General features: G+C 37.9%; 1 protein-coding gene across 4 annotated transcripts in view; it reads left to right on the forward strand.

Annotated features, from left to right (window-relative positions):
- The window catches only part of LOC307004856 (protein phosphatase 1H-like), a 44403-nt gene that overhangs the window by 22130 nt on the left and 5922 nt on the right, over positions 1–16351 (forward strand). For 3 of the 4 annotated variants that reach the window (XM_079624381.1, XM_079624382.1, XM_079624383.1), the window contains exons 6-8: positions 5550–5668; positions 9468–9531; positions 13232–13339. In XM_079624381.1, the coding sequence (XP_079480507.1) occupies positions 5550–5668; positions 9468–9531; positions 13232–13339 (291 nt within the window). Of the gene's footprint in view, positions 1–5549; positions 5669–9467; positions 9532–12941; positions 13047–13231; positions 13340–16351 lie in introns of all 4 variants that reach the window. The other variant, XM_079624380.1, reaches the window with a different exon arrangement.

A 16351-nucleotide genomic window follows, 5' to 3' on the forward strand; every position in this document is an offset into this window, starting at 1 on the left:
TGCTGTACGGACAGGAACTACGGACTACCATCTGGCACACAGAACAGGTCTTACAATATTCTTGTACATCCTGATAAAATTAAGGCCAGTAGAATCGTTGACTAATTCGCTCATAAGTTTTCTGCTGACCTAAATGACCAGAGTATAGTATGACCCAGATGTAAAATCATCTTATGAAGTTCACTAGGAACAACCAATCTGGGACTCTCTGTATTTGAAACATACAAAAGATTGTCTTTTAGGATGCACTGATCCCCACCAAATTGTGGCACACCCACAGGTTTATCATCTACCTCTACACAGTTTTTGGAACAGAGGTTGTAAGGTAACATTTGACCTCTGCAATTCCCCCAAATTGTTAGGGACTCGCCATTGAGATTCAATCAGATCAAACTCAGGACCAGGTAAGATATTCTTATATCCTTATGTTTTTCTTGCCTTTGTTGCCTTTTTGGCCTTTAAATCATGCAATTATTCAAACAAAACCTTCTCATTTCTTTGTTGTTGTCGCATAAAGTCTCTCATTTCCATCAAAACTCCTGTCCAACCACAGCATTGTCTGTATCATCTCGAGGAGTACGATTCTGTACTAATTCTGTGTCTTAACATCTTGAATATTCACTTGGTCAAACTAGTGCTATCAAAAAAAAGTACCAAGTCGGTACTGAAATTAAAAAAATGTGTCGATACCAGCATTTCCCCCTAGCATTTTGAGCACTGTTGAATGGATTCCCTGACAGATCCGCTGATAGAAGCCTGCTTTCTAACACTCCCATTTGGCCAATCGGAGACATATATGTTGAGCACATGAACACAATGAGATGACTATCAGAGATGTTTGAGAATCCGTTCAACAACCGTCAGGGAAATGCAATAGGGAAATGCTGGTATCATCACCTTTTTAAAATTTCAGTACCGACTTGGTACAAAAGTTGGTACTTTTGACAACATTAGGTTGAACATGTTTAAAATGGCTTCCTTATGTGTAGCAGCTCCCAGCTCCAAATAACCAACCTGAGCTTCCACTGTATCCTCTTCTCCCTCTGAGAACAAAACAGGAGGTGCTCTGGTAATATGTTGAGGACTAGCATGCCCTTAGTGGTCATCTTGATACTTACAGTGTTCCTCTTCTACTACAAAATTATTCCAAATAGACTTCCATCCAACTTGTGACACCATTTGTTGTAAGGAGGTATTGACTGGCTAAGCAGACAGCAAAAAAAGCAAAAACTCTAAAGTCTCTTGAATTGGCTTTAATATCTGGCAAGGCATGCTCCAAGAAAATGGTATAACAGGGACCATGGTCATCCAACTTAGTAGTGATGTGTCTTTCGTTAACGAGCCGGCACTGAGAGCTGATTCTTTGTAGCGATAGAGAAGAGCGGACTCCAGAATCTTCAGCCGCAAGCAGGGACGGGACTTTATGGGCACACCATGCAGCCAATCACATGGGAGGACATACTAGGATATGACATACTTAATGTCATAATCCACTATGTGAATGAAGTAAGGGACACACATGCTCTGAAGATAGTGATAGATCTATAATACAATATTATAGATCTGCCTTAATGGTGGACGATGATGAAATTGTTTCTCTGTCTATCCCGAGGTTTTTGTATTATTTTCATGTTATCACTGTGAAGCTGCTTTGATACAATCTGTATTGTAAAAAGCGCTATATAAATAAAGATGACTTGACTTGACTTTGACGAAGTGTAGTGGTACAGGCCAGGTACACAGAGCGACAGAGATGGGCGGGAAGTCGGATTTAAATGCAAGCACGTTGTGAGAAAGTGAAGAAATCAGCGAAATCCGAAAAAGAAGCAGCATCTGGCTGCATTTCAATGATATTGGAGACTGCAGCTCCAATATCATATAAACGCACATAACTATGGAATTAATTCTTGATGCGCAAGTAAACGGCATCTGCGTTTCTCACAGGTTCGCGTTTAAAGTCTGTGTAGAGAGAACAGTGTCGTCTTAGCGGTCCCTAATTTAATAACAAATTATCCTTTCGACGGAAGTGAATCAATCAAAACTAACTTTAGCTGGAAAAAATCTTTATTCAAGAACCGCTATAAAGCCAAAACAATCTGTTACCTTAAATTATACGTTTATCTCTGTAAAGCAGCTTTTAAAGTCAAGTCAAGTCATCTTTATTTATATAGCGCTTTTTACAATACAGATTGTATCAAAGCAGCTTCACAGTGATAACATGAAAATAATACAAAAAACAATTTCATCATCGTCTACCATTAAGGCAGATCTATAATATTGTTGAATATTAAATGTCCCCAACTAAGCAAGCCAGAAGGTAAGGCAACAGCGGCAAGGAACCAAAACTCCATCAGGTGACAGAATGGAGAAAAAAACCTTGGGAGAACCCAGGCTCAGTCGGGGGCCAGTTCTCCTCTGGCCAATGAGTGAACAGTGTATGATTATGATTCAGGAGCATTACAGGTCAGAAGTTCAGAATGAATCAGAGAATTTGTCCAGTTCCGGTTGGTTGAAGTCGGAGTAGAGAGGAGGAGAGACTGGTTGACACTTCAGGTCAGCGGCGTCGTCGTGTCCTGGCGCTGGTCCTTCATCAGATCTGGATACGGCCTGGTTCCGGTGGACAGCGGTAAACCTCGGGATAGACAGAGAGACTAATATTAGCGTAGACGCCATCCTTCTTATGATGTACCAAGTACATCAGGATTTACGGGAAGTGTTCCCGGTCCCGGCTGTTCTAAACTATGCAGCCTAACATTGAATTATAGAAGTCTATAATGTGTTATGTGTATGCTAGGCCGAAGAGATGTGTTTTTAGTCTAGATTTGAACTGACAGAAGACTGTTCCAAAGTTTTGGTGCTAAATAGGAAAAGGATCTACCGCCAGCAGTTGATTTTAATATTCTAGGTATTATTAACTGGCCGGAATTTTGAGATCGCAGTAGACATTAAGGACTATAATGCGTTAAGAGCTCGCTCAAGTACTGCGGAGCTAAACCATTTAGTGCTTTGTAAGTGATCAGCAATATTTTAAAATTTATACGATGTTTAATAGGCAGCCAATGCAGTGTTGGCAGAACGGGGCTAATATGGTCATACTTCCTGGTTCTGGTAAGAACTCGAGCTGCTGCGTTTTGGACCAGCTGTAGTTTGTTTATTAAGCGTGCAGGGCAACCACCCAGTAGAGCATTACAATAATCTAGTCTCGAGGTCATAAACGCATGAACTAATTGTTCTGCATTATTCATTGAGAGCATATGACGTAATTTAGATATATTTTTAAGATGGAAGAAAGCGGTTTTACAGATACTAGACACATGACTTTCAAATGAAAGATTACGTGTGGAAGTTTTTTGTCCAATAATTAGAATCTCTGTTTTTTCTGAATTTAGTAGTAGGAAATTACTAGTCATCCATTTTTTTATATCAGCTATGCATTCCGTTAATTTTGTGAATTGGTAGGTTTCGTTAGGTTTTGAAGAAATATACAGCTGAGTATCGTCGGCATAACAGTGAAAGCTAATTCCATGTTTCCTAATGATATCTCCTAATGGTAGCATGTACAGAGTGAACAGCAGCGGTCCTAGTACTGAGCCTTGTGGTACGCCATACTGAACTTGTGATCGATAAGACATCTCTTCATTTACTGCTACAAACTGATAACGTCAGATAAGTATGATTTAAACCATGCTAGTGCAATTCCACTAATGCCAACATAATGTTTGAGTCTATTTAAAAGGATGTTGTGGTCAATGGTGTCAAATGCAGCACTAAGATCAAGTAATACTAATAGAGAGATACAACCACGATCGGATGATAAGAGCAAATCATTTGTGACTCTAACGAGAGCTGTCTCGGTACTATGGTACGGTCTAAATCCGGACTGAAAATCCTTGCAGATATCATTTCTTTCAAGAAAAGAACACAGTTGTGAGGATATTGCTTTTTCTAATATCTTTGACAGAAAAGGCAGATTAGAGATTGGCCTGTAATTGACTAGTTTTGTAGGATCAAGTTGCGGTTTTTTAACAAGCGGTTTAATCATAGCTAGCTTAAAGGTTTTTGGTACGTAACCTAGAGACAAAGATGAATTAATGATATTAAGAAGAGGATATATGACATCTGGAAGCATCTCTTTCAGCAGCTTAGTCGGTATAGGGTCTAACATACACGTTGTCGATTTAGATGATTTGACGAGTTTGCAAAATTCTTCCTCTCAATCTACATTGTTAAAAGCGCTATATAAATGAAGATGACTTGACTTGACTTGACTGCAAAGCTGAGTGCAGAATTTGTCAAATGAAAATATTCAGAGTGGAGAAATCGCATCTGATATTTCTGAATTCCAATCTGCACTAAAGACTAAAGTGTCTTAATGTTAAAGGGGTCATCGGATGCCCATTTTCCACAAGTTTGTATGATTCTTTAAGGTCTTTAAGGCTTTACACTTTAGGCCTCTCTTCTGTGGGGCAAATTGACACGTAAAGTGCTGCCTTGGCAGACAGTATGGCTGAGGGCAGAAATATGCTAATACGGGACAGTCCGTCATCGGTCGTGGGCAGAGCATGAGGAATATGACATCATATTGCTCAGAAAATCCAAACGGCTTGATTATTGAGTGTTTAGGCTTTTTGAGGATAAAAAAAAAAGAGTTTTTCATTGTACGGTGGTTGTGTCCACACACTGCGAAGACACATTTATATGCAAACACCGTATAAAAGTGACTTTTGCATCCGATGACCCCTTTAAGATTTTTGCCTTTATTTATTTGATTTGTTTGCTGTGGTTCTGTTCAATTGTTCAATAAAGTTTTATTACAATGTTAATTAATAGTTACTGTGAATTTTTTGTAACAAAAATAAGGGTTTTATGAAAATACTGAATAAAAAATTGCTTACCAACACAACTAAACTGGGCTAAAATAGAAGGCTCTGAGTGATACTACATGAATAGCCATTTAGTATCAGCCAAGTCTATTACTTAAAGCAGCTGAGGGCTGCTGGGCGGTGCTTGTTAATGGACGCATACGCCCGGGTTATTATTCGTTGCAAGTTCCAGTCCTTCACCAGTACAGATTTCCTTGCATAGCATAACATAGCGTAGCGGTCAAAACACTGCGTGCACATTCCCTCCCTATTCTGTAACCAATTACCCAAGAGAGACCCCTACTGGACACGCACTTACATGATAATGGCTCTTTTTCTTATTTGGGTAATAAATACAGTCCTGGCAGCTTGCGCTAAAGTGGTTCTCATCCTATTTACATGGGAGAACCTTGCTGTGGAATTAGGGAGCTCTATTTTCTCCCCCATGCCTAGATAGATGCCTCTGGGGTGCCTCAATGTTCATGCAGATTATGATGCTGCATTTGAGGAAAACACAAACAGATCAAATGTAGCCTTGAATTCACTATATGTCATTTGGATAAAAGCTAAATGTAAAATGTAATGTAAATATTGGTTTAGTTGTCATCAATGTTGGACTGTTGTATTTTGTTGGCCTAGTTTGCTGTTTGAGTGTTAGATGATTCCTCTCTTTGTATTTGTTTGTAGGGTTTCATGCAGCCCCATCTGTTAGGAGGAGAGTTCACACACTTGGAGTTTCCCAGAAGGGTGCAAAGGAAGGAGGTGGGCAAGAAGATGTTGTACCGAGACTTCACCATGACTGGCTGGTGAGGTTATTCTATTTTATGTGTATATATTTATATTTGCTCCATCACTATTGTGGCAGAGTTAGTCATGCCCTTTAGGAGTTGTGCAGAAGCTGTAAATATATTCAGGTAATGAAAGCAGAAATTTTGCAACAACAAAAAAGTTCAGGTATTAGAAACAGAAACAATATACAATCAAACCAAAAATTATTCAGACACGAGATATAGTTATTTATTTATTTTGTACTAGTGGGTGAAGGACACTATAGTTAATTTATGTAAGTGAGGATAGCAAAATAATGTAAACTGTGACATATTATTCCCAAAAATTCTTCATACAGTGATAAAATTGATAATTTGAGACCAAAAATTATTTTGACACTTTGACCTGACCATGTTTTGCTTAAGTATTTTTTCTTTAATTGCTAATACGACCTTTTTACACCACAGACTGAACAAAGTTAAGCATTGCTTGACAAAATTGTTGAACAAAATTGGTAATATCTAAATGTGTACTTAAAATAACAGCTGACAGATATTCAACCTAATTAATTTGTGAGACAGTCTAATAAGGATGGCCAAAACCAGTGAAATATCAGTTGATTTGATATCTCTTGAGTTCTTGTCATATTGTATTATGATTTTCTAAACTAGAGCAAATAAACGTATAATGTGAGAAATGTTGAAGGTGTCTGAATAAATTTTGATTTGACTGTATATATGTATTTATATATACAGTAAATGTATTTATTTATATATAAATTTTTAATTATTGGTCTGGCATTCCAATGACTGCTTTTTAACAGAAATTTGCATAGACTATATTAGCCTCAGTAAATCAGCACAGACCACTAAAAGAACATTTTAACTAGAAAGATTAATATTTGAATCAACTTTGAACGTTGACAAAAATTGCTTTGTTGTTTAAAAATCACTCTGGTAGCACGTTATATATGGTACCTCTCATAACTGTCAGCTTTCGGTTGCAAAGCTTATGATGCAGCCTGATTCATAAACACAGTGTTGGTTTGTTGGCCAGAGGAGAACCTCCCCTGCTTTGAAACAAATCTGTATTTGCAGATCAATATATATAAATGTATAAAGCACTATACAAATAAAGATGACTTGACTTACAAAAATGTGAGGAAATGGATCTAAATGCAGCAGTATTAGATTGATTAATAAAAAATTCAATTCAAACCAAAACTGAACATAACGTGATGAGAACTGACAATAAACTTATAGAAATCCACATTGCAATATTGTGACGGCCCAGATGCGGCCCTCATCTGGCACATGTGAAATGATGCAAGCAGGCCATAGCAATGCACATGTCAGCCAAGAGCAAATCATTAAACCAGAACTGTACCTTATCTGAGCCACAAAATCTGTGTATATTAGATTTTGGAGGTATCGCATCCTTAATAAGCCTGTTAACAAGCAGAATCACTGAAGGAAAGAAGAAAACAGAAAAAGAGACGAGAAGAAACACAAAGAACTACAACTGACTTCAGACACAGCCTTAGATGAAATCAACTGAAGATAAAAGAAGACATTAAATCTCTGAAGATCTCAGCAGAGGAGGATTAAACAACTCCACAAACAGCATTACCAGCTTCACTTATTACTGACCAGACTGACTTTATTTCTGTCAGACGTCTACAGAAGTTCTTAATGAGAATTAACAGAGATTTAACGCTAATGTGTTTCATTTGAAGTCACCATAACAGTGATTAGTGTTTCCATTAGTTGGGTTCTTAACTCTTTATTATATGTGTTGTCTTTTTTGGCTGCTGTGAATGTGTGTGTCAAACATATTTAGTAATGGAAGCTAAAAAAAAAACTGAGATCAGATGATGAATATTACCTGTTGATGGTTTTAAAATCATCATGAAAAAACCCTTTGCAATTTGAATCTAAACAAATCTAACAGTTTTGTTGTGCCATTAATATGTTCACCTTACAAACCCTGTGTTACTGCAGTATGAGAGCTAGCAGTATTATAAAAATCAGTTTGAAGATTTTAACAAACAAGCACAAAATCTTAACTTATGACACACACAGATATCAGCAATCAGCGTATGAATCTCAACAATGGTGACAATCAAAAGTGCCATGCTGCAATGCATGCTGGGTACCAGCACAGTACATAACTCACAGCATGCATTAATTATGCATAAATTATGAATATCACAGAATAAATTATGCAGCTGAATTGTCCTATTATTTGGTTTAATTCTAAATATTTGTGACATTTATAGCTTTTTTGTGATGTTCAGAGTTGATCTGGTTATCTAAACATTTAGTTGATTGTCACCATTGTTGAGAATCATGTGCTGATTGTTAATATCTGTGTGTGTCACTGTCAACAGGTTAACTTTTATGTCCATGTTTGTTAAAATTGTGTGACTGATTGCTGCAGTAACTGTTAATTCTCATTAAGAACTTCTGTAGACGTCTGACAGAAATAAAGTCAATCTGGTCAGTAATAAGTGAAGCTGGTAATGCTGTTTGTGGAGTTGTTTAATCCTCCTCTGCTGAGATCTTCAGAGATTTAATGTCTTCTTTTATCTTCAGTTGATTTCATCTAAGGCTGTGTCTGGAGTCAGTTGTAGTTCTTGTGTTTCTGCTCGTCTCTTTTTCTGTTCTCTTCTTTCCTTCAGAGATTCTGCTTGTTAACAGGCTTAAGGCAGCGAGGACTCCATATTTAATAAACTCAGATTTTGTGGCTCAGATAAGGTCGGACGTCACAATGTTGCTGTGGGTACGTGTCTTGCTGATCTTCTAAGCTTTAGCACTCTTCAAGGACTCCCAGATTCTTAACAAATACTTTTATCTACACCTTGTTAACATATAAAGTTTAAAGGGGACTTGCACATGTTTTGGAATAGATTGATTGTGAATTAATTACATGATGTGCTGATTAATTGATGATTAATAATTGGTTACTGTTAGATGAGAAAAGCATTGAATAGACATTTTAAAAAGTAACTTTAGGATTTTATATCCTAAAAAGGATTTATTATCCTAAAAAGGATTTAGGCCATTTATATCCTAAAAAGTAACTTTAGAAATATAATTTCTATAAGTAATTATGAGGACATACAAGAAACCATGGTAACAAATGACATCTGAAATAAACACAGGAAACAAGAACCTAGAGACACCAAAAACTATAGAGCTGCCAATCAAATAAAATGAATATAGATATCATTTTTGCATTGCAGAGGTGGCACAGAAGTTGCATCTGAAGTGGAATTTAGATGTATTTTTAGATGTATTTACACATTTTAATGCATATCAGAAGTGTCATAAATGCATTTACACTGCCTCCCTTTCAGCAGTTCATTCAAACAGCTGATTCATTCTGGAATGAAGCAAATGACATGGCTTTACTGAATTGGTCATCAAATCGACTCATCTGATTCATTTAAATGTGTATATGTACATTTTTGTTATATATATACAAAAACACATATATTTTTTTATGTGTTCTATATATAAATTGTCATTTGCCTGCATTACTGTCTAGTATGTTTGGTACTGTGATAAAGTGAAATGTGCTCTCTCTAAGTCTTAAATTAAATTAAAAATATATATTTTTGGGCTGGAGAAGAATTGTTCCTCGTCTGTTCCTCCTGACATGCCCGTTTTAATAAGTGCTTACTTAATGAACTTGACAAGATAAAGAATCAATGGAGCGGCTTTCTCTCTTTGGCCCTTTCTACACTGTGTTTTCTGGGCCAGCTGATGAATTGTGCATACATTCAAATTAGATACCCTTAAGTCCTACTTTATGTTCTCCTTTTTGTCTTAACAGGGGTTATAAAACCATTGAGGATGAGGACCTCAGATTCCCTTTGATATATGGAGAAGGAAAAAAGGTAACAGATAATGCTTCACCACCTTGCTATTGCAGGACTACTTTGTGCAATGCTGTATATGAAACGTATCACTTATCTGCCACTCAAAGTGAACATTACTCCTATTTCATGGATGGTTGCTCTCCAGCTCCAAGGCATTATAGAATTTTCAACCATGATGAATGTTCAAACAGATTGCAGTTATGTCTGGCTTAGTCAAAGAATCAAGAGATAGACATTCATGTTGAACAGTTTTTTAGTAATATAATTAATCATATTAATTATATACTTGTATTAAGTACAGTATGGTTCCAAAATATAAGATAATATTTCTTGTCAAACAGGAAATGAACCGCTTTAGGAGCATTGAAAAAAATTTAACAGATCCAATATGATATATAAGAGGTAGTTAAGATTCTGTTCTCTTTCTTGGTCACTAATCAAATAAGTAAATTTGTAAGGTTCACTATGTTGTTAACTTAGCACAAAAAGATAGATGGGAACATCAGGTTTGGAAAAAAACATTGTTTCCATTCCATCTTGCATTACACAAAAAAATTCAAATTCTGAGAATTGTTTGCCTACAGTATAATTTGTATAAGTTGTGATGATGTTAGCATTTCCTATGTGTGTACCAACCTTTACTATAAACGGTGTACCAAGCTTTATTATAAACTTATAAACCCTCCTCCTGTATAAAAACATTGAAATGCATATAGCTATGTTGAGACAATTAACAAAAGAAGACATACATTTTTAACCCTTAGGAGAAGAAGACCATTATAGCATGTAGGTAGTGTATAGCTTCATTTTAAAGAAATTGCAAAGAGAGCCAAAGTGTCAAAAAAAAAGTACTTGGAATGGGGGGGGGGACATAAAAAATATGACCTAGGTCATAAAAAAAAACATAAAAAAAAAAAAAACGTGGAATCTGGTGGAAACTCTGACAGAAAGAATTCTGGCAGACCCAAAATGAATCATAAGACACGTTTATAAATGTGCTTGCATATAAGCTGCTGACAGTATATCTGACAATATTATCAATATCTTTAATGTAGCAAATTACCTCAAAAGGGAAATATGAATAATGAATTATAACTTGTCATAATTAATTATAAATATTTGGATCAGTTAAAAGAATGAACTTTATGTAGCTGAATTAATATTACAATCAATTAATCCGTTCATCCAGCGAACACTCAGTAGCCTCTGATTCTTCTGGACTCCAGAGACTGAGCAAACCTTCACTTCAAGGATCCTTCATCTGCGGGTTCCGTATTGTTAAGGACCTTCTGCACCTACTTCTGCTCACTCAACCACGTACATATCAATTCATCAAATCTTTTTCCAGAGACCTTGGCATTGTTTAATATTATCAGTATATGATTTTATAATTTACATTAGAGGTAATATAGCTGATGCTAGTTAATAACAAATAATCTTGCATTTATTTGTTTGACAGAGGTTCTTGACCTTATTAGTTTCAGAGAAACAACAGTTCTTTCAATAGTTTTAGCTCGTTTATCAACCACTTCAAGGAGGTCTTCGGGCAAACTGCATCAGTGTTATCTTTTCTCGATCAACTGTTTAATCTACATCAAGTTAATACTTCAATTGGCATCTACGCTCTCCAATTCTGAACTTTAGCAGCATCGAGTAGCTGGAATGAGACGGCCCTGCTCACTGCTTTCCGCCAGGGTCTGAAGTGCGCCACCAGATGGTGATTTATGACGACACAGTCGGTTTGGAGAGTTTCATTCAAAAGGGCATCCGTATTTCCCAACGTCTATCTGCCTTGCTCACTGGAAAAACCCGCTTCGCATCCTCCGCCCACCTCACCACCTGTCGCCCTGCTAGCACCTGAACCCATGCAAGTAGATGCCTATCATCTCACTCAAGCGGAGCGTCAAAGATGACTTCTGAACCGCCTATATCTGTATTGTGGGCGAGACGGCCCATATTCATCACAAGCTGTCCTATCCAACCACCACACCCAGCGGGACTACCAAAGGAAGAGGGAAAGCTGCTTGTAATTGACCATTGCATTTAATCATTATTTTAACTAAATATACAAAGTTATAGGGTGATAAGACGTTTATTATTATTATTGTTTATTAAATTATTTCATACATCTATTTGGAAAATTACCACGTTCTTAGGTGGGCCTCAATTCAAAGTAGGCATGCCCACCTGGGCTTTACACTGGGTTACTAAACAGATAAGATAGGATTTATTTAGGATATTTTTGTAATACAGCCCCAACCAGCCCAAGACTGGTTGACCACTGACGCTAAGCAGGGTTTAGCCTGGTCAGTACCAGAGCATGTGAGCGGAGTGGAGCGTGATGGGTAAAAAGGGGTAAAAGGAGGTTTGAAAAAGTACTTTCGCAGCGGTAGGCAATACTGTTAATGATCATCCAGACGCCGTCAACGCTGCTGAGAAAGCCATTTATATCCTAAATATGTTCTGCGCGCTTTCCTCTCAATAACAAAAACAATCAACAAATATGACAGCTAGCCTAGCTTAGCACAAAGACTGGAGGTAAGCGGCTCCATCTAGCAGCATACTGCAAGGTCACATGAGACACAGCCATCTTCTAACTGTATACATACTGGGAACTATATTCTCAGAAGGTGAAGCACTGCTACTTCTGCGGAGTGATTTGCTTGCAAAAAGACGTATTGTTTCGGCCTTACTCAAAGGAAACATGGTAGTTTGTTATGCACTTCAATCCAATCCACACCCGACGTTTTTGGTTTACTTCAATAAAACATCGATTCAAATTAAGATATAATTTATACAAAATGAAATTCACAGAAAAAAAAAACTTAATGAAGTGGTCAAAATAATGTCTGACCCACTCCATGTGTCCCAACATATTGCGCATCTTATAATGTAGCCTCATGTGGTTCACTTTTCATAATCAACATAGAAAAGACATTCTAAAAAAAAAGCCTATTATAATATTTAAACAAATTTGAAATGAAATCCGTTTTCTTTAATGGCTACAACACGTATAGTACAGAGAAATTTCATGACGGAGCAGTATTTGAGCAAACGTCACTTGGGCCATGAGCGATTGAGTGGAGCGTGCTGCCATAGAGCGGAGTATCGCTCACATGCTCTGGTCAGTACCTGGATGGGAAAACTAGGTTGCAGCAGGGGGTGCTCTCCCTGTGGTCTGTGTGGGTCCTAATGCCCCAGTATAGTGATGGAGACACTACTGTAACAAGCACCGTCCTTCGGGTGAGACGATAGAAAACCGAGGTCCTGACTATCTGTGGTCCTTAAAAATACCCTCGCACTTCTCGTAAAGAGTAAATCTGTTGTCCTGGTCAAATTCTCTCCATTAGCCCTTATCAATTTTGGCCTTTCTAATAATCACCATCAACTAAATTGGCTCTATCAATTTTTCTCCTTTCCACCAATAGCTGGTGTGTGGTGAATGCACTCTCGCCGTTGTACTGCGGCTGCAGTCCCATCATCCCGGTGGATGTTGCATGCTGGTGTTGGGTGTGGAGAGACCCCTGATGATTGTAAAGCGCTCTTGGTGTATAGTAGTACATAAGAAAAGCGCTATATAAATGCTTCATTCATTCTTTCATTCATTCATAATATAAGCCTATTTTTTCAGTGTATATTCCTATATACTTTTCTAGTCTTGTGAATTTATGCTTATTTTAGATACTTGTGCTGAGTTTGTATTATTTTTCACACACAGGCACGAGTGATGGCCACCATAGGTGTGACTCGTGGTTTAGGAGATCATGACCTCAAAGTCCACGACTCCAACATCTTTATTAAACCCTTTCTGTGCTGCTTTCCAGAGGTGAGCTACTTTTTCGTTAAATTCAAATTAAATAATTATTAGGAATGTTATGTAGAAAATCCTTAAGGGATTATCAAGCAAGATATCTACACATTGTGTCACAGCCGATTGCAAATAATGGTGAGGAAACAGATCTAAATGCAGCAGGATAAAGGTTTATTAACAAAGAACTAGAAACAAAACACTCTTGACAAAACAACCAGGTATGGTGACAAAACACAGGGCTTAAATACACAGAGAAACTAATTAACGAAATAATCATCAGATGCAAACGGTAATGAACTCAATGGAAAAACCATTGAAACAAACTTAAGCGTAGCTTCAGTTCTGGCAGGTCACGTTAGTCAAGATCGCATCAGCTGACTCTCAGCTAATACACGTCTACCTATAGGAATATGACGCCTATCACTGTATACCATATATAAGCTCCTTCAGTATTATCAGCAGCTACCGCGTTTCTCAGGAGAGAATTACCCTCCTCCCTCCCCAGCTCCTCCTCTCGTCCAGTCAGGATTTGGCATTCTGATTTCCCTTGAATCAGAATAAATTCTCGAATTATGTTGTACTTTAAGATCTTGAATCAATGATATCTGCAATACATTCATGTTGGTTCTGTTCTGTTTACATTAAGGAGGGTTATTGCTGCTCTTATCCATGCTCGGCTGCATGGATGCGCAGGGAGTTCTTGCCCAGAACAGGACCATACCGCCAATCCTTAATGTGTGCTAATTGTCAATCGTGTTTGACGATAGTGATCCTGACAGAACTGAAAGCAAAGAAACAGAGCTAAACAAAACCAGATTGTAACCAAAGTAACACATTGGTGGCTCTCGCTAGTTCATAATGAATACTAGTGGGTGAAAGAGGTGACATCAGTGCTTGAAGCAGGGGGAAAAAGTGCTGGTACTCCTGGGGGGGGGTTGAAAGCATGCTCCGGAGGCGATGTGGGTGGTCAGAGTAATGGCAACATGTAAGAAGTGCCGACTTAAAAGGCAAAACTTAAGATGTGCCAACTATAAACTTTAGTTACGATGCATGCAACACTGGCCCCCAAGTGACAATTCTGTCAACTATGCAGACACATCTCTCTGACCTAGCATAACACATTATCAATTTTTATAATTCAATGTTAGGCTGCATAGATTAGGTCAGCTGGAACCGGGAACACTTTCCATGAATCCTGATGCACAACATCGATACCGGCACAGCTCCACTCACAGCTGCGACCCCACCGGCTAGCACTGACCAAACAGACCCAGCAGAGCAAAAGACCTGGGAGATGGAAAAAGCGGGAGTAACTGAGCCATCTAACAGCCCGTGGGCAGCCCCTGCCATGCTTGTCAAGTCAAGTCACCTTAATTTATATAGCGCTTTTTACAATACAGATTGTTTAAAGGAGCTTCACCCGAGATAATAGGAAATGAATGTAACAAAGATTGTTTTGGCTGTACAGCAGATCTAGAAGAAAGTCTTTGTCTACTTTAAGTAAGGTTTTAATTGATTCATTTCCGTTGTAAAAATCATTAGGTAGTAACTTAGGGGCTGCTTACACAACACAGTTTTCAACTGAAAACAGAAAACTTTAAATGCGTTCTGGTTGTTAATTTACACTACAATGGCATTTGGGTGGTCTGTGAACGGAAACTTTTCAAAGTTTTTGAAAACAGGTTTTGAAAGTGTTACCGTTATCATCTCCATGTAAACTTCAAAAACGTGAATCTGTGAAAACGCACGTGCGTATTACGTGTTTAGTCCGTAGGCATTCACGTTTGAATGCGTATGTGCGGGGCTACGTAGTCTTTCTGTCTGGCTGTCTGGCATTCATAATACAGCATTTTTAGTCGTTTGTGTGCGAAATGGAATAATTTTGATAATGTTTTCATCTGTACAGAGGAAAATCGTTTGTTGTGGAAAAAATGTTTTCGATGAGCCCTTCGCAGGGGATAGTCTAGTTGACATGGTCTCTGCTGACACTTCAGGATAAACAGAGACTAATATTAGAGTAGATGCCTTGTTTTCCCCCGAAACGTTATTAGTTAAATATACCTTCTGTAAGCTTTACCTTATCACTGTTAACAGGTGGTCACCACTGCAAAAAGAATCAAATTGTCATTACACTGATTGTTGTTCGCTTTTTCATTCATATTATCCAAAGGTACATCAGCTGGCAAACCATTAGGCCTTAGGAGTTTATTTAAAGGGACTGATTATGGTGGGGAATTTGCTCTAACTATGGCAGCGATACAGCGAATAGTTGTGCTAAATCAAAGACCGCGCTGTCCGCGGCGCCCTTTCAAAGGCCAGTGAAACCATACTGCCACTTAAGCCCTATTCGGACGCTAATTGTTTCTCATGGGGTTGTAAGGTATTTTCAACATTTACAGGCGTTAGCCAGTGATTTTATTGCCGTCCGAATCCAGAATGTCAGTGTTTTTCTCCCACCGCCCAAACATCCCTGGCCAACAGCGGCAAAATTACCTACTGTTTTTTTGATCAAGGTCATGTGGTGATTTAATTGCCATCTGAATCCACATCTCTGAGTTTACAAGAAGAGATCACTTCAAAATTCACTGTTTAAATCCTTTATAATCAGTGCCGAGCAAAGTACGTCTGATGCACACTTTTATTACTGAAATGCTGAAAAGTATTTACAAGAACCTCAGCGAACAAAAAGGAGAAAGAGTAGAAATCCCGCCAACATTTGAAATGGGCCGTTATTGTGGCAGCAAGATATGATACAATTTTAAAATATGTAGGCTAGGCTATTATAAGCTACTGTAGTGTGGATTATTTTTTATAATATCCCTAATAAATGCAATTTCAACTATTTCTCAAGTACTTCTTTTATAAAGAACACCTCTTTCTCTCATAACGTAGTGAAGCAGCCCCTGCATGAGTGAATCATTGATTCTCGAGCCATCGATATCAACAAATTCAGCACCACCACCACGGACAGATCCTGGTAACGTCGCACGTATAAAGGTGCATCTTAAGCGACCTCCTAAGGTTGAA

This window comes from Phoxinus phoxinus (assembly GCF_949152265.1).
Source record: "Phoxinus phoxinus genome assembly, chromosome: 9".
NCBI classification, from domain to species: Eukaryota; Metazoa; Chordata; class Actinopteri; order Cypriniformes; family Leuciscidae; genus Phoxinus; species Phoxinus phoxinus.